Raw genomic sequence first — 19259 nt, forward strand, 5'->3', positions numbered from 1 at the left:
TGATGGAATACTTGGTGCCGGCGCTGTATTCATCCAGGGACCATTTCCGCGTCTGAGTAACATGGTGTTGCAGGTCGCATTGCTGCAAATCTGCGTTGGCCACTCAATCTTGTCAGAAGGAAACAGAGCATAAATGAGTAATATCTTGTCATCGCTAGATTTCTTTCCTTATTATGCCATGTTAGTTTGCAAGTCATATTCTTTTGTAAACGTTAAGGTATATGGTTGTCGCTTATTTTTGCCTAAAAATAAACGTGCACGAATGACAAAACCTCTGCAACGAGTTTCAAGCAAACACATGATCATGACTGCAAATCAGTTTCTTCCCAAGAATGTCGCAATTTTACGCCAACATAAGTTTTTTGATTGGTAATCGCGAGAACACAATTAGGGGAATTTACCAACAATTACATCCGGAGGTCGAATATTCCCAAAGCAGTAAGCCAAAGTGCGTCAAAAATGACTCATACAAGGCGTGGATCACGTTTTTGGACTGCTTGGCAAAGCGGTATGTTATAAACGATTAGAAATACTTCATCTCTGTAGTAAGAAAAGCTCGGCACTTTTTAGGTTCAATAGAGCTCGTAGCAGCCATACCTGTTTGTATCGATTGAAAGTTTGGTAAAGAGAAACGAAAAAGGGGCCATTGGATCGTCAATACAAAATTGCTTCTTCCTGCAACCCGTTTTTGCCCGAGTAAAAACCTAATTGTTTGACTTCATTTTTAACTAGGCTATACCGTTTGTCATAACGTTTTCGTCGCTTTGGGCTATATGGGCTAATAAAAGCAATAAACCGACAGAAAATCAGGAGAATGTTTGCTGTGGCTACAATTAACCATTGACGTTTTTACCAATCTGTGTGGGACCTTGAACGTTTATCCCCATGACTACGTGGACTTAAACTCCAGACAAAAGTTGACATTCCGCGTGTTGTCAATTTCTTTTGTTTCGCAGAAAGTCACCTATTTTGTATTCTTTTTCATCTTACTTAAATCGGACATTCGTAATGCTAAATGTGTAAAATCATATACCCTCGTACTTTTATACAACATCGATGTTTTTGTGTAAATTTGATCATTCCGATGAAAATGAATTCTACCTTCTTCACTGATGTTGTGTAAACACACGATTCAATAATGCGTAAAATTTTTGGTCTGACATTCAGGATTATCCAAAAACACGTTGAAAAATTTGAAACCTATTAATTAATTAGTAAAATTTCCAAGCTTACGAAAAAATTTTGTTTCTATTTTAAAATTTTGTGTTGATGTTACGGTCCAATGAACTTGATACGACTGGTTGGTTTCTCTTTCCATGTAGACAACTTTATTACATTCAGATAATTTTGAAACTTTTGAAATCATTGTTTGAATCAACAAAAGGCGTTTTAGAAGCTGACGAGGACCCAATTTTATAATTATGCACAGGATTTAGTTTTTCTAAGTTTTAGAATGAATGCTTTCTGTTCATGAAACTGTAATTTTTATTATAAAAGTTTCTGCCCTCCAAATGGTTATAAATACTGGTTAAGTTACCAAAACCATGGCCTCACAAAATGAGAGTGAAGCAGAGAGAGATGCGGAGAACAAACGTATTCGAAAAAATGATATGTTAAAGATGTACTATGGAATGGATGGAAATGGCCATCCTAGCAATGACCCTTTAGATATTGACAGCCCAGGATTTAATTCTGACCAGTATTTAAGAAAGTTAAAACAGGTAGATATATATTATATATACACCATACATCTAATTGGAAAAAGGGTAGATTGACAATTGGCACTGAAAAAATAAACTAATGCTATATCCAATAATGAATTTACAAATAACATTGGCTAGTTCTTTATACATAATCTGTACAATCAAAATGTTTGAAAATCCTGCGTAAATTACACACTTTCCAATCTGGCTTGCAGTGTAATATTGCAAGGCAATACAAACAGAATTTGTTTACTCCTAAACGATGTAATTTTTGCAGGAAAACAATTTATCTGAACTTATGGATGCAGAGAACGATATGGCCAAGCAAATTCGCACATTGGACAGTGAAATGCAGGTAGATTTTCTTGAATTTTGTATTATTTGTTTAACTTGTTTGTGTTTATATGTATTTACTGAAATTTGTATGTTGGTTTAGACTTTGGTTTATGAAAATTACAACAAGTTCATCAGTGCTACTGACACAATCAGAACAATGAAAAGAGATTTTCGTCAAATGGAAGATGAAATGGAAAAGTTGACATCAAACATGACTGCCATAACTCAGTTAAATGCCAAAATAAATACAACAATGGAGGTATATATATAACATTTTTTTTATATATTTCAACTCACATCTTCCATGCACACTTTTTTGTTGTTTGTGCTCAATAAAGCATTCAAATATTTGCAGGCAAACAGGCAGAAAATTACCAAACTCTCTGGTGTTCATTCACTATTAAAGAAACTGCAGTTTTTGTTTGAGTTGCCAGCCAGGTTAAAAAAGTGTTTGGAAATGGGATCGTATGCTGCAGCAGTGTCCTACTATACCAGGACAAGAGCTGTTTTACAACATTACCAACACATGGAGTCATTCAGTGGCATTGAGCGTGATTGCAGGAACATAGTAAATGAAATTATTGCGAAACTTAAGGAAACATTTTATGATAAGGTAAATATTTAACCACACATGGCTGTAGTGAAAGGTAAACATTTTTGATACCTAAATGAATTTGTTGTAAGTTCTTTGCAAGTTATGCAGTCATACATGTTTGCAGTATTTTCAAATTGGAGTTTCTGTTAATTAACAAATCATTGCCAGAATTCGAGCACCCACCAGTTGGCTGAGTGTGTTGGTCTATTGTTGCGTTTGGGAGAACCTGCTGGACTTTTGTGTGATGATTATTTGCAGCATGCAAGAAATAAACTGGACGAGGACTTAGAGGTGCTTATACATTTAGCTCATCATCATCATTAAAATATATATTGCATCAATGCAAGTGCATTGTTCTGTCTATCTTCCTAAATTTAAAAGATAAATATGCTGGGAGACGGGGATTTATTAAATGAGTTGCAAGAAGTTTGTATTGCCTCTCTGCTATGTTAAACACATATACAAACATATTTAATTGTACTATAGTTTATCAAGCAAGCGTTTAATGGAAAGAAAAAAATTAAGCTTTTACTGACACTGCCAGTTACTGACGATGCCAAAATGCTCTTCTGGTGAAACAGAACATGTAATTTCCTCATATATTTCGTGTTTCGTACAACAACTATTAGAAAATACTTGTGCTACCCTATAAACATTGCTGTACATTTGGTTTGGAGATTTTTTGTTTCAATTTGTCATTGCTTTGTCAGGAACTACGTTCTTACCTCGCAGGAGAAAATGTGCCTGGCAACAACAGTGAGAGTGAAGGTGCAGTGTAACAAATACAGTATATCCTTTTTTCTACTTGTTTAATGTTATTTTCTGCCTTGCTGTCCAGGTCCTGGACTGTTGATTGATGTGCTGGAATTTATGGATCGTGGAAGCAATGGATTTTTGAGCAATCTCTCGCTAACTATCGCTGCTTACGAAAACCTTTTTATTAAGCAAACAGAGGTTTCATCTTTTACTGCAACACTGGATGGAACTTTCAGTCCACTTTTGGTAAATGCCTCTTGCCCTTTTGGTCAAATAGCTGTATGTCATGCTCCATCATTTTTAAAAATTTAGTAGCAGTTTCTACTTGGCAGCAAGTCATGCCCAATTAAATTAAAAGCACCCAAAGTATATGTAATTGTTCCTGGTTTTTGTTACACTATTGGTATGTTTTACACTGCAAAAATGATGAGGATGTCCATATAACGGTGCATGTTAAATGTACAGGTTAGTTAGGGACCAACATGCATCCAATGGATTTGTGTGGAATTTTGTTTTTATAGCCCCTCATGGTGGGACTAATTTTGAGATAGTTTACAAGTGACCCATGACTAAAAATAGCTACTTCGGTCCAGACCAGGATTCTTACTATAACTAAAACCTTGAGTTTCTGCTACTTTAATTCAAACAAATTCATTACTTTCACGTCTTTACAGCAATCGAGCGAGGTGTGCAAAGTAGCGAACAACAAGCTACTTTCATTCGTACAAGACTTACTCCAAACTTACTTCTCATTGGTTGAGAAGCGGTTGATGCTCGATAAGCGATCACGTGACAACGCGCTGATCGTTCGTGCTCTTGACCGTTTTTTTCGCAGGTCGGTGGATTCCTTGTCATTTTTTTTCCCGCGAACCCGTAAAGGTTTTTCGGTATTAATTTTTTTGCATTGGGTAACGTGCAGAAAACCGAAGTATTTTAATGCATTTTCTTCTCTTATATGTTAACTTTTGCCTCCTCTGCTGAAAAGCATTCATAATGCCCAGTCTTGCTCAGTGTGTTTGTAAGAAATGAAAACTTAAAAAGGGACTTTCGTTAAACACGAACTGTGCTCTCCTATAGCCGAAGTACTTTCTCCGAAAAAACACTCCTAGCTCCACCTATGAACCACTACGCCTTTACGGCCATTTTATCCCTAACATACTGAGTTTTGTTACAGACTGCAAGCCACCACCAACCTCCTGCCCAGCGTTAACATCATGCAAATGGGTGGGGGGATTATAGTGAAAGTGGCGAAGGCGAGGTGCGAGCATTACCAACTTGCCCTCAAAGAATTTTTCACGGATTGTCTCACGGATGCACGTCACGCAATCTCTGCTCCCAAAGGTCAGTCATGTGATTAACGAAAAACCGAAAAAAAATGTTTGCTTGCTTTTCAATCGAGCAAAAATTTTCCGATGTAACAAAATGGGCAATGTTGCGGATGAAACTCTTGGTCCTGGTCAGTGTTGAAGCCAATTTTAGTGTTTGCAACGTTAAAATTTCCTGGTACCCTTTAAATGCCACAATGCTGAATTTCTACGGCTGATTTCTCGCTTCTTTTTATTGAAACCAGCAATTTTATGAACTTCATTGTCCGTTTTCGTGTGTAAAACTGGAGTCTGTTCTTAACATATTCATTGGACATTTGTGCACATGTTAGGAATTTATAAAACCGCAAGCTATGTTTGTATGTAGTCTGGTTTGTTTAAGTCATATCTACCACACAAAAATAACTTTGAAAGTGCAAAAGACGAAAGAATATTGTAAATAAAAATACTGTTGTATTTTACGGTAAACTTTTTAGGTAAAAGCAACCAATCCACTCCGAATTTGTTGGACTTGGTGAATTCGACCGCTTCGGCGATATTGAACCAAGTGAAATCAGTGCTTGCCGATGTTCAGCTTTTCACAGTTCGCGACATTAATTTCTCCGCCATGACTTACTTCAGGTATATAGAGGCATGCAATGAGGCTGCCACAAGCTGTTTCAAAAATAACAGATCCTTTTTTTGTCTTCTTCATAGGCGCGAATTCTGTTGCGATGACGTCAGAGAGGTGGTGATCGTGCATTTCATTCGATATATAAGAGAGTACGTTGAAAAAACTGATTTTTATTGTACTGTAATTTCGCTTATATGTGTTAACGATGTTATTTTCGTTTGTTAAAAGTGTTTGTATGTTTGAGATTTTGCGGTGGTAATGTTAACAGAAGGAGCTCAATTGTTTTTGTAAAGTTTAAAAACCCGTGATAAGTCTACGTAATTGTATGACCAACTCTTAAGTTGCATTCTGCTTTGTATTTTCTCTTTGTCCAGTTGTATATTTTGGTCTTCTCGCGTAAACCTGCTGATTTAATTACTCTCAATGTCGTGAGTAGTCATGAACGATACAACGGTCAGCAAATTTTGTTTTGCACATAATGTCATCAATGAAATTAACAACAATTTCTCGCCTGTTTGTCAGGACACTTCTGGCCTTTTGCGATTCGTCCAACATGAGCAAGACGACCACCCCTCCTCCTGCATTGCTGTTGCTGCTGTCACGACTGTGCAGGGATTTTGAGCAGTCAACTGTTGCTTATATTCTTACTCTCACTGACGAACAATTCATGATATCGGCTCGTGATAAGGTTACCCAGGTACAACGCGATTTTTCACTTACAAACAACGCAAAAGTGCCATGCTTAGATAACAGGGAGTTCGATTTAAACTAAAACTATGCTGCAAAAAACGAACCATTTTTCATCACAAAACACGATTTTGCAAATTGTGCCACTTCCATATTCACCCCCACTGTAATATGCTCTACGTATATAATCCACAGGTAGGAGATCTTACAAGCGAAATGGGCGACACCGCTCAGAAACTTCTGGAAGCTTACGTCCAATGCAGTGGCCTCTCACTCTCCCGCATGATTCGAACCAGCATAGAGGCACGCGATTGGTTGAAATGCGTCGAGCCGCGTCAGGTGCGCGCAGTCATGCGTAGAGTCGTGGAGGAAGTGACGCAATCCGACCAGCAGGTGATCAGATTTTAGATTTTTTTCTCAGTTTAGTGCAAACTTGACTCCAACCGATATTCGGTTTTGTTTAGTTTAACCCGGAAGAACACTGTTGGTACTGCAAATGTAATTTTAGTGCACGATTTTACTTTATTGTAGCAGTATTCAAATGTTAGTTAGTGTAAATAGTTTGATTCATAAACTGCATGGTTTGCAAACACTCATTGTCCACTTTATACTCGTATAGGACATTGCCACGCCTGTAATTTTTTTCTTAATTTCTGGCCCTAAATTGAAAAGTGTTTGTACTCCTGGTCCAACTACATTTTGTTATTATTGATCAGGTTGGTTATTTGTATGAGGAAGGGGTACGAAAAGCGAGGAGTAGCGACAGCAGCAAACGAACTCACCCCGTGTCCGTATCCAGGCAACGGGAAAGAAGCCACTGGGGGGCGTACGCGCCAAGGTAGGTTATGGGTGCCCCAACTGGGGTAGTAGGAATATGCATCAAAGGTTTCGGTATAAGGTTGCAACGCAAGGAGAGGCACACACATTTGGGATGAGAAAAAAATAGATCAATTCGAAATTAGTAACAAAAAACATTTCTTCTGATATCTATTACAGAGGCGATTTGGTTTTTGAAATGTTTTTTTTCCATGCATCAATACTTTTTCCTATTGTGAGGTAACGGTCGTCATGTACTGACATCATGTATTACGCACAAATTGACAATTTTTACTCTAGTTAAATACGAGCGCTGCACTATGTAAGCAAAAATGGCATTTTGACAAAAATCTTTCATATATTTAGTTCGACAATGGACAACAGCCTTCTCAGCAACATCCAGAAGTTGTTCTCTGAACGCGTGGACGTATTCGGGCCAGTGGAATTTTCCAGAACGTCGATTTTAACCGGGGTTGTCAAGATTGCCTTAAAGACGTTGCTGGAATGCGTCCGATTAAAAACTTTCAGCAAATTTGGACTCCAGCAATTGCAGGTGACCTTTTCGTACAATCTGAATGAATATTTCATAACGAAAACAGAGAATACATTCAAGTTTGTTTTTTCTATCGTCAAAGTATTTTGTTTCTAATTCCAAAGAGTACCGGGTCATGCAGTCCCCGGTTCCAATTGCATTTACGTCCGATGAGCGCCAGTAGAATTCTATACAACGCATTACCAGAATTTGACACGAACAAATTCAACTTTTTAAGGTCGACTGTCATTACCTCCAACTCTATCTCTGGAGATTCGTCTCGGACGAAAACATTGTCCATGGTCTGCTTGATGAAGTCATCGCCAGTTGCGTGCACAGATGCGTCGAACCGACAGTGATGGAACCCACCGTGATTGACGTCATATGCGAAAGAGGATGACGTCATTCAGAAATCCAAAAAAAAGTTTAAAATGTCCGAACTGGTTATATTGCAGGTATATTACTGCAAGGAGCAATTGAAACTAGCGGTGATGTATTTGGAAAATCCGAACAGTTTTAGATATCGTTCTCTTCAGCTGGACGCTTGGTGGTGCTCGTGCGTCTTTGTGTTGTCTGTTCGTAGTTCCACGAATCACGCTTTTGCTGTCTCCACATTTTTGTGTGTGCAATAAACATAACCATCTATGTTACGATGGCTATTTCATTGGAAATATTCTCAGAGTCTCAAATCAGACAATACAAAATTTGTGATTCAAATGTAAGGAGAATGCAGTCATGCTTTCAAAATTGAACGAAGGCCAAGTTTTAATGCATGGTTGGATTCGCCATACTTGTATTGCCTGATTTGAATGCAACGATTGCTTCTCGAGATTTTGAAATAAGGTTCAAGTGGCAGATTACAACTCAGCTAAATCTGAAATACGTTGCTTTGGTCCAACACAAGTGCTTCAAGTATTAGGTTTTTAAAGCAAAAGCATTCGTCTAATTAGGTTAAAACTTCATGTTGTTAGACGGCATTACATTGACTGTTACCTGTAAGTTTTTTCAAAATTTTTTTGTTTAGGTTTGTAATGCAATACGGCTATTTTTTGTCTTACAAATATTAATTTAAAAGCCCCGCCGTGGACAACAGGCTTTTAACACCAAAACAACGTACACGTACCACGTCACGCGACATGGCGAGTCACTTGTGCACTTACTATGAAATGTTGCTCATGCATGCATGCATTTCATGTCTTCGTTGTGGCGTGAATCACGGTTTTGATTTGGCCAACTCTCAGGCCGTGCTATATGTATAGTATGATTAGCTGCTGCTGTTCTGGCGACCGACGTCTGTTAAGTTGTTTGGATATCTGGAGAATAAACACTTTTAGCTTATACATGTGGGGATTGTCGGAGGTTATGGTTTGTTTTTTTTGAAATCTCGATTTTACGTGGTGCTACATTGTCTGTTTATCCGACATGTCTGCATGGTTTTAAAGTTAGCGTGCGAAAAGGTTTTGGTTCTTGGTAGCAAGTCAGGGACTATATTTGCATGCTAGAATAGGAAAGGTTGCTTACGATTACGCGAAATTTTTGTCAAGCGCCACATTACACGATGGTAAAATGCCGCACACTCGTTATAGTGCACGTAATTCTGCGCTGATTTTTCTAACCTTTTTTGCAGTACTCTCAAAAGTGAGGGTTGTGTGGAGCAGTGCGAAATTGGGAAGCAGAGGTTTAAGACATAAAGATCCAATTTATTCACCTACATATCACTACAGTGTCGTTTGATTTGAAATTGATTGTAAGCAGTTGTTTTTTGTGGTGCGTGAGATGTTTAACATTCAAAAATAAGGTCTGGAACATTGCTTCATATGCATAAGTTGCAGTTCTTGCGCAACAATATTGCAGGGTTGCCTGATAAATATATAAAAAAACTGCCAAACATATTGGTGTTTTGTTCAAGACAAAGAAAGGTCAAAAAGGGCCCTTTTCACGGAGCCTTGCATTGGCCTTTTTTACATTGGCATTCTAATACAACGTCAAAAAACGGCCAAGTTTGCGGCCAAATATCGAATACAGCCAAACGCAAATTTCCGGTCAGATGGTTTAGAATTCGCCCAATCTGGCAACCCTGCAGTATTGCACAATTGCGAAAGATGTGCGTGATATTACGAAGCTCTGAACTGTTGCGTCACAATTACGCGACTTCTTTTTCGCCTAATTGCGGTGGTATGACTGCTTGGGGGCAACTTCGTGATTTGAGTTGATTTGGCCCAATTAAGTGGGTTTGTCTTGTTCTTGTCAAGCACCTGAGGCAAAAATTGTGCCTCCGTGGCGAATAATACAGTTATACCTACTCTGTAGATGTTGGAAAAAAGCTGTTGCGTGCATGCGTTTTCGGTGTTATTTCTAAAGTATATGTTTTGATAGAGAACGGAAAGAAAAATGTAGAGCAAAGTCCTGCTTAATACGGCAAAGTTATTTTTTTTAGTATACATCTAAGATCATTTAGACTTTCAGAAAATAAAGGTAAGTTTTGACAATACACAAATTCATAAGGTTTGTATAAACGGGCCATGTGGGTACGTCACGCGTTTTAGTGCAGATCATTAAATGTGATGCATATTTCTCGACACCTCAACCCACAGCTTTTCCAATATTACTCGAATGTTGGCAAAGCAACACGCAAAGGGGGACCATGCTAAGGGGTGTAACAAAGGCAAAGCAAACTTTTGAAATTTATCGCCAACGCAGACACGTGATGAGTGCCTGATGTTCACGAACGCGACAGAAGCTGTTTGTCTGCCAGTATAAAGAGGCGTCTCAGCCCTGCAGCTTTCATATTCGCAGCCCACGGTATTTTAATGATCTGCATACAGCTTACGTGACAGATGAAAGGTCAGAGTGAGAAGGGAAAGTTGTTTGTTGATGAATATGAATCGAAATGGTTTTGTATGTAGTTTTATTGCTGCTGATATTGAGCCTTGTGACAGCGCCATGAGTTTTTACTTATGTTATCTACTTTGCTTGGAAAACTTTTAACGTTTTTGTTCAATCGACAGTACGGTATTTTCGATATTGCGATATCATAAATGTGAGTGATACAATTTAATTCCTGGCACGAAACAAGTTACCCAGTTGTAAAGATTACAAGTTCCAACAAAAATGAAGATTGTCAAGTTGCTGGTGATTACTTTTATCTGCTTTGGAACTGCTTGTGGGGACGCAAATGGTAAGTACAGTGATAATACGAATTTGGATCCCTGGACAAATGTAAGGTGATATCTTCCCTTACCTAGGCTTGGTGTATCGAATACCGTCCAATATAATGTCAAACGCCCCTGGCAATATTAACAGCAGTCGCATAACGTTACCTATTTAAATGTTAGCTTGCTCGTGATGACAAATTGCTTCAGCTATAAATAACTTACACGCCAGAATCTCTGTTTGATGTCAATCACGATGTTTCTATATGGAGTGAATTTTCGCAATATCACAAGAATGGAATTAGTAATTGTTTTTGTTATGTACATGGTATACTGCACAATCGATATGTCACGCAAACGAAAAAACACGTATTTCAAGTTGGCCGTTTGGGAATTTTGCATAATTTTTTCGCCAAGGCGTTTATTTAGCGCATGACGTGGGGTAAGACTTGTTTATGGACATTTTATGAAGAACAAACAAACAACAAAACTTAACCCCAGTCGATCCTTATTGTTTTGTACGTAATTGTGTCAAGCCTTCAGTGCTGGAGTATTGTAATTGAAACGGTTGACTGTTGCTTTAAACCTGACATACAAAAGAACATGCACACAAAATCGTCAACGAACATCACAATGATTTGACTCTATGGGAAGCAAACTAAAGGGGGTTTTGTGTTACGGTAAGCCTTAACTATATACATCACTTTTCAGCGCAAGGTGAGCCTTGTACTACTGAATGTCCCCCAGACACAACATGCACTGGATCCGAGTGCTTCTGTATGCCTGGGTATGAATGGTTTGACCCAAACACGAAGAACACATGCATTAAAAGCTCTACTACCGTTTACGTGACTGTTACCAAGCCTGAAACAACACCTCAGGCAACTGAGAGTCCCAGTCCCACAACCACCACGTCAGCGCCGATGAACTCAACTACGCCGTCTAGAGGAAAAGAAAAAGAAGGAACGGTGTTGCATTTTGGATTTTGCGACAAACCTCGCAACACTTGCGTTGGCGTGTTAGTAGCCATTGTTGTCGGTGCCGTGCTTGTTCTGGCCATCATAATTGCATTGATAACCTATTTGGCCAGGAATGGAAAACCTCGCCAATACATTGCGTGACGAAATGCAGTTTTAAGATTGCGAAAAACCAAAGTATTTCTTCGACTTGACGCGAATCAAAAAACGTACGGTCTGAATCTCTGTTTGATTTCAAAAAAGGTTTGGTGATGACGTACACAATCCGTTCACGATTTCACTTTACAGTATGTGCATGTTAATTGATATTAAGACAGATAAATCGAATAACACTTTAAACAATCACTATTTTAAGAAAATGTAATAAAGTAAACATGAAAAATTAAACTATTACAAATTTAAAAATTTTCCAAAGGTGTTTTTTACAAAATATTTGAATTTTTTTTTCTCAAAAACGCATCGTTTTTTCACAGTGTCTAACAAATACGTGTTTTCTGAAGGAAAGTTTATTTTTTGTATATTTTTTCTACTAGTTTTTGGCAAGATATAGTGGAATGTTGTAATTTCATAATCCCTGACTAAAATTTCGGCTGCTAATTGTCAACGACTAAATGATTTGATTTACATTTTTCTCGCTTTTTTCGGTGAAGAGAAGGCTATAACTGTTTCTTGCTGTAAAACAGTTTTACTTTATCTTCCATTTATTTTCCATATTCCTGTATTTTGGGGGATTCTTACCTCACAACGTTGTCATGTTGGACAGACACGAAAGATTTTTTTTGCCTTTTCATGTTTTTGAAACATTAAACATCGAAATAAAAAACAGCGCTGTTTTTGTGTCTTTTGAGGCAAGTAAAGAGTTTTTGACGTTTCGTGTATTTTTGACAGCATTGGTTATCAACAAGACCAACACTGCGCAGCTTTTGCAAATATGATTTTTTTTTCCTGCTGCACCGAATTAGCATCAATTGCGAAAATAGTATAGAGTTGTGGCAATTATACTTGTGGATTTTGTAGCAGGGAGAAATGGTAAAAAAGTGTTTAAATATCCGGGATTTTGAACATTACACCATATAAGTATATTATTAAAAATATGCAGTCCCATTCCAAAATTGTCATAGATTTTTGTGAAACTTATCTCTAACATAGTACGGTGATATTATCTTGGATCCTAGAAAGGGTTACTTTAATCCTAAGTAACTGTAAGCCATCAAAAACAGTTGGTTTGCGGTTCACTATCAGAAACTTTATCAGCAAGCACATGATTTGTTAGGAAATAAAAACATGCGATCAATTTTTAGGGCAGAAAAACAAGCAACATCATAATGTAGGAAAGAAAAATAAATTAAAATTGAGAAAAAATTTGCGTGTAATCTTCGTGAACTCATGGTCTTAATTGTTTTGAATTCGACTTGATGTAGGAACAAGTCAGGACTGGTGTTGACGTTGTGTCAGTTTCGGAGTAACCGCCTTTGATATTACTGCCGAAAAACAAACGGAACTATTTTGCCTTTGAAGTTGCGCAAACTCCTCTCTGATACGAAGTGAAGTTGTGAAAATGAGTGAGCTTCGCATGAGGTAACGCACTTCTTGTTTGATGTAGCCCACTTCAATAAAGTAGCAGCTCTGAGTTTGTGTTTCGTCTGTCTTGTGCGCACTGGAATTTTTAGTCAATGACAGCTAATTGGAATGATGTAATACCCACAGGTACTCGAAATACGACTCTTCAAAGAAAAAATCCGTATTATCCGACTACAAAGTGACCGCAAAGATGCGTAACGCAAATATTAGATTGGAGTTGAACAAACTGTTAACTCGAGTGTTGTCGATAATTGTAATCCAAGGTCAGTGATGAGATTGATTTAATTCCAGTCGTTGAATGTGTTAATTAGGTGCCAATGTTATGTTTGGAAATTTAGTTAGGGGAGTTTGTTGTGCTTACTCATGTTGTAACTTAACACTCTCAGTTTGTTATGTGTTACTGCATTACACAATCTTTGAAAGAAACTGAGGCAATAAAACAGTAGTATTCAGATTTAGGTTCTAATACGTAAACAAATATGAGTTAAAGAAAGGGCATTTCTTTATTGTGCAATGTTTTGGGCTGATAACTGAGGTTATATGTTATGATTATTTAGTTTTTTCCGTCAATTTAGCTTTTAAATAAATTGTGTTCAATTTTGTCGAAAGCGGGCGCTGTTGTGCGAACTTTTTAACATTTTCTGAACCTTTTTAACGTGTTGCGAACAATTGGTTCTGTGAGTAAAAGCTCGACCCGCATACCACAAAAGAGTGTCGTGAAACGTCATGCAACAGGTAAAACTTGTGGTGAAAAATTAAGTTTGTGTTTTAAGATTCTCCACTCCGAGGAATCATTACCAAAAGGTATTAACTTTGTTTATAATTTTGTACCTTTCGTTTGCAAATGCAGAAATTTGCCCAGTGCCTGAAAAAATATGGAAAAAACGACTGATAAAAACAGTGACTATATAAAATTGATATATTTTTGGGCAGTTAAATCGTATATATGGCCGAAGGAAACAAAAGTAATGTTACAAAAAAAACGTTGCTTTTATCGCATTGAAAATAATGTTGGTAGGGTTAACCTTTACTGGGGCACGGCGAATTTAGGTCGACAGTGTAGATTTGGATCTGAAAGCATCAAAAATGAAAGATACTTAATCCTGAGACATTTATGGCAAAATATGCGATTAGCTTACAATGATAAAATTCCAGTAATGGCCGAAAATAGGTGTCCACGCATCCACATCTCCTCCTTAAATGGTTCACAGTTAATCTCCATTTTGAAAACAAATTACCGGCCATTGGACTTAAAGGCTAATCCTCAGACTTCACATCGGACAAAAATATTCTTCCAATAATGCCCGTTTATTTGCTTGGTGATAATGGGTTATAGGGGGGTAACGCTTTGTTTGCCGAAACCTGGTAACCGGCGGTTGGCGTTCCTGGGATGTTGGCCGTTGTCCACATTCACAAAGCAAGTAATGGTTATGAATACCGCCACCCTCGGGTCAATGAATTGCTGAATAAATTCCTGTCCAAGAAAAGTCATTCATTTTGTCCATTTCCGCATAAAAATAGTCTATTCCTGGCTCGGAATATGATTGACAGCTTTGTGAGCTGTTGCACGGTGCCCGGAAGAACTAAATTATGGGATGGCTCGCGACTATGACTTGCTACTATGGCATATCGTTTATACAGCACGCGCCCAAGCGAGTAACCTCCAGTTATATTTCTCAAAACTCATTTCATATTTTAAAGAGGAAAATTGGCATGGAAACCGCTAAGTTCAGTAATAAACACACTGTTGTAAAGGTGCTTTACCTTCCATATTTCATTGGAATAATTTGTGCATTTAATGACAAAGATTTTTCCGATATGTGGAAACAAGTAATTATATGTCCGATTATCGAAATGGTTAAGATTTCCTGTAAAATTAACTACAATGGCAACGCAATTATATCTCTGACTAATAGATCTATTTTCGTCAATGTGCAACTATAGTTTTCAGGCCTTGCGCGTCATTGTGTTGATTAAACATTAATACTAAGCCTTGATGACTACTCCAGCGAATGGCCCTTCATATTTGCACTGAATTGTTTTCCGTAAGTCGGGTCTAACACACGTTAACGTCACCTCTATACATAGCATCCTCCAAGATTGCGGCCGGCGACTCTACAGGATAAATTCCGGTGAGCAAACGAACTGTGAATAGCTTCCTGTGGCTGATTCATAATTCCCAAAAGCGGTGGCGCGATGGTTTTGTTTGCTCGTCGCACTCAGGAAAAGATAAAGGTGACCCACCACATGGGCAACATTTTGACTGAAACCAACAAAGTATGGAATTAGGAGATCTTTAAAGGCATGTGTTGATTGTTTTCGCAATATATGGTGTGAAACACAGATAAACAATTGGGTATCAATAAACTCAAAGCTCTTCTGGCAAAAATAATTTACTTGGTCGACGTTTCAGTCGTCATCCAAACGATCTTCTGCTCGGTTTGTGACAGCTGCACACTGATCGGATATCGCGATGTGTAACCTCACTGTGCGATCAAAAGGTTTGGTTTTTATTTGGAAAGCAGTTTTTTGTCATGAGTGAGTTAAAGGGTAGATTGGTTACTGTTGTTTTTCCCTCGTGTACAAAAACAAACCCCACTACAAATACGCACTCTCCTTTCAATATTTGATCAAGTGATTAAAACGTACGAAACGATGCTGTAAAGCCGCGAACAAACAAGCGATGGAATGACCAAATTTAATTGCAGGCTTTGGCGAGTTCTCGAGCGAAACAGTGGTTTCTGTGAGACAGCTCAGTACTTATGGATAGTGTCTTTTTATATCTTCATCGCACGCGGTTTGACAAAATAGAAATCATTGGCTACATTACGTCAGCACGCTGTTGTTTGTGGACCGCACACCGAGCATGCAGTGAAATCGCTCTTTTGGAGGTTTCGGGCTTTTCTTGAAGTGGTCTCTCAATCGCATGACATCCAAACGATTCTTATCTAATTAAATCCGTGAGATTACTCATCGCAGCTTTTCTTTTCACAATTAACATATTGTGTCGGGTTTAAACACAGGTCATGACCTTGTTTCGGGGAATATGGCAAATATTTTGATCGTAAAATAATCAGTCCATGCCACTTTTCTGGTATAAACGATATGTTTGTTGCAAGCTTTTAAAACTGCAGTGACCCATACTTGTGCCAAAGAGCGTGCGTCGATGTCATTAACTAGTTGAAAGTTGTTTTTTATGATTAAAGTACAAAGAACAAAAATGGATATTGCGGTTGACATCCCAAAACAACGGATATAAAAAAGGACTGCAAAATATACGGACATATGTGATGTTGGAAGAAGTTGTTTTGTATTTGGTACAACCAAGCCTCCAGATTTTCCTCCTCGAATCCCCGAACACATTTCTTGCAAACCACGGAACACACTAGTGGAAAACAACGGGATTAGATGATTGATGAAAAACGTTGTATCGTCACGGAAAAGGTTGCAAAGTACCTCAGTTATAGTGTGGTTATCAGAAGCGTATGTTGTTATCCCGTTGTTAGCTCGCCTGTTGTTTGCCGTCGACCAACAGCACACAGAAGGGCGGCTTGCCAATGGGTCGGTAGCCACTCATCGTTCATTCGGTCAGCGAAGTTTTATGGTCGGGAAACGCGGAAGATTAAAATGCTGTTCGTGTTTTGCTGAACGATTGAAGTGGGGATCGGTTATTTGCTCCCGCTGGAGGTTCAGATGTAACGCAGGTGACCCGAGACATTAAAAACCCACTTACCGTCCCTGGGGCGTTGGTACAAACCATTTACTTTACATTTTCGCCCTTTCTTGGGACTAAATCGTTAAAATGTAGGAAATTGTAAAAATCTTTGTTTAAACAGGGGGGTTTGGAAAGTGTGTCAAAATATTCCCAAATTTGCCACATGAAAACGTCGTTTAATACGAGTTTGAATGGCTTTTGTCCCAAATGTTACTTCAATCATGAACAAATTTGGGGTAATTTGGAGCTACGGATTAAGTGGGGTAACTTAGTTTAGAAGTCTACTCACTAAATAGTGGTACGCAGCGGGAAGAAAAACCCAAACCACAAAATTCTTGCATAATTTAAAGCTTTTCTGTCACAGAGTCGCGTTATTGCGCGTAACGCAATCCGTATAACATCAAAGGAATCCGCGCAAGGCCCTTAAATTATTTACAAGCTCGAAGCCGCCAATTTTGATGAGCGAAATTCTTCTCACGTCTCAACTTCAAAAACTGTGTGCACTGATTACGTACAATAGGTTGCGTAACTTAACAAGTAATTCTCGCGAGGATTACAACCGGCGATTCCATTGTGCGAAAATACCAGTTGTTTCTTGTTCCCTTGTTCAATTGTACGTAAACAAAGACCATTGTGACGTTTAACGTCGAGTTCACCGGGCGCGCCTTCGCGTTCCTGTCTGTTTACCGCGGAAGTTGATTTTGATGTGGCGAGGAATCTTCAGCCGTTTCCCTTTAATCGGTGCGCGCGCGCCCGCCGCCGTGCGACGCATGCGCGCGAGTGTGTGCGCGCGTACTCGGGCAAAGCTTAGATCAAAGAGGCGCGCACTTCAAAGGGGCGAAGTTGCATTCCGTTGCCGCGAGAGCGTAAAGAAGCGACGACGAATAGAAGAGCGAGCGAGAGAGCAACGAAAGAAAGGCGACCAGCGCTCAGCCAAACGGGTGTGTGATTTTAACGAGTGCTGATCGAGAGGCCTGAGGCCTTCGCTCGCTCGTTTCGCTGCGCAATTCATGCGGGCACAGCAACAATACCCAGAGATCTGTGGCAGCGCCAGTTATAGCCAAGCAGGTTCGCGGTGGGGCGTTTGAAACTACCGCGCCAGCATGTCAGGTATGGTTGTGGTGTCCACAGCCAAGTGGAAGTAAACGGATGGGGATTAAAACATAGATGTTGCGCATTTTGGACTTTTGTCTGATATAGTGGATAGAAAGTTTTTGTTAATTTATAGCTCAGTCAACCGGACCGACTTTTGCATTTGGCAGAAAAGCATACGTTTGCAGAAACCGTAGCAGCTTCTCAATGCAACGAGGCAATTTATCATACAAGGCGACGAATTTTGTTTTGCATTCCGAAGTTGTTTGTGTGGCACATATGGCTTAGACGGCCACGGCTTGACAAGTAGCGGAGAAATATCTCTGTAGAAAGTGTTATCACGAAAGTTCAAACCGCATCACAGAATTAAATGTAGTTTCTATGTCTGTTTACAACAGTACGTGAATACACATTTGCGATTTCGTGTCGCCGCGACGCGTGGAGGTCGTCGTTTCATGTGGCACCGCCGTGTAATCGCAGTCAATTCACGCATAAACGGTCGCCCGGCCTATCTAATACCAACCCACGGTAATTGTGTAATAGCTACGCGCGCGCGTTGACCCGATTTAGACACTGGCCTGTGTTTCGTTCTCCCAGATGAAATGATTTGGAGGAGTTGGCCGCTTCAAACGTGGGTGGTTGCTGTCCATCGCTTCCCGCGTGGGCCTTTGGAGACTGACAAACGATAAGGCCAAGGACGCATGGAAACGAGGTCGGCCTTTGCTGCCGAGACGGCGTTTTCCCTGCTGGGGGTTGAAAGCTTAGAGGAGTGATTTTTAATTTTATGCTGATAACAACGAGTCGTCTTGACGAGTGCGTTGATATAGGATCTGCTCTATTGTTGACACCACCAAGGTTAAAACGATGCATTGCCAGCTGATGTTACAGAATACAAACCAGCTATTCTGGACATTGATATTTATTCATACAAAATATTTCGTGTTTTAGTATTAGAGTTTTTTTTGTAGTGAAAGATTAAGATTATTGCCGTTGACAGAGAGTCATCGCGCGCCTTCGTAAGCCCAAGCAAAACATATAGTTTGTGAAAACCATTGATGGAATGAACAAAAAAGTGGCAGATATAATCCCCATTCGTCTACTGTCCGCTCCCAAAGGAGCACAACGTTGTCCGCGCCAACGCCAGATGGTACTCGACCAGTTGCGGCCGTCAGGTTTAGCATTTCAGAAATCGATTGGTGAAAGTTTTAGGGTTGGTGTTTAGCGCTGTTCATAATCCCACAGAGTTTTAATAAGATTCGATGGGTCGAGATTTTAAGGTCGGATACAGTTGGGTACTAAACAATAATAAACAAGAAGTATTGAAATCTACTCAGAATTGAAATGAGAAGCATGTTTATAACAAGAAAATTGGGACATCA

At 39.2% G+C, this 19259-nt stretch overlaps 2 protein-coding genes across 2 annotated transcripts; both read left to right on the forward strand.

The window, feature by feature from the left end:
* The first annotated feature begins 1405 nt into the window (after positions 1-1405).
* On the forward strand, positions 1406-8007 carry LOC145888692 (vacuolar protein sorting-associated protein 51 homolog). Its single transcript, XM_082979503.1, has 16 exons — positions 1406-1721; positions 1981-2058; positions 2140-2298; positions 2395-2652; positions 2803-2925; positions 3345-3402; positions 3473-3636; positions 4065-4225; positions 4565-4731; positions 5192-5336; positions 5412-5477; positions 5851-6025; positions 6211-6408; positions 6732-6853; positions 7198-7384; positions 7602-8007. The coding sequence occupies exons 1-16, from the start codon at positions 1545-1547 to the stop codon at positions 7761-7763; spliced, it is 2400 nt and encodes a 799-aa protein (XP_082835629.1). The 5' UTR covers positions 1406-1544; the 3' UTR covers positions 7764-8007.
* A 2372-nt stretch (positions 8008-10379) lies between these two features.
* On the forward strand, positions 10380-12224 carry LOC145889767 (uncharacterized). Its single transcript, XM_082980797.1, has 2 exons — positions 10380-10541; positions 11227-12224. Exons 1-2 carry the CDS (start codon positions 10475-10477, stop codon positions 11634-11636), a joined length of 477 nt encoding a protein of 158 aa, XP_082836923.1. The 5' UTR covers positions 10380-10474; the 3' UTR covers positions 11637-12224.
* The last annotated feature ends 7035 nt before the right edge of the window (positions 12225-19259 follow it).

The sequence above is a fragment of the Ascidia mentula genome, chromosome 2 (genome assembly GCF_947561715.1).
Source record: "Ascidia mentula chromosome 2, kaAscMent1.1, whole genome shotgun sequence".
NCBI classification, from domain to species: domain Eukaryota; kingdom Metazoa; phylum Chordata; class Ascidiacea; order Phlebobranchia; family Ascidiidae; genus Ascidia; species Ascidia mentula.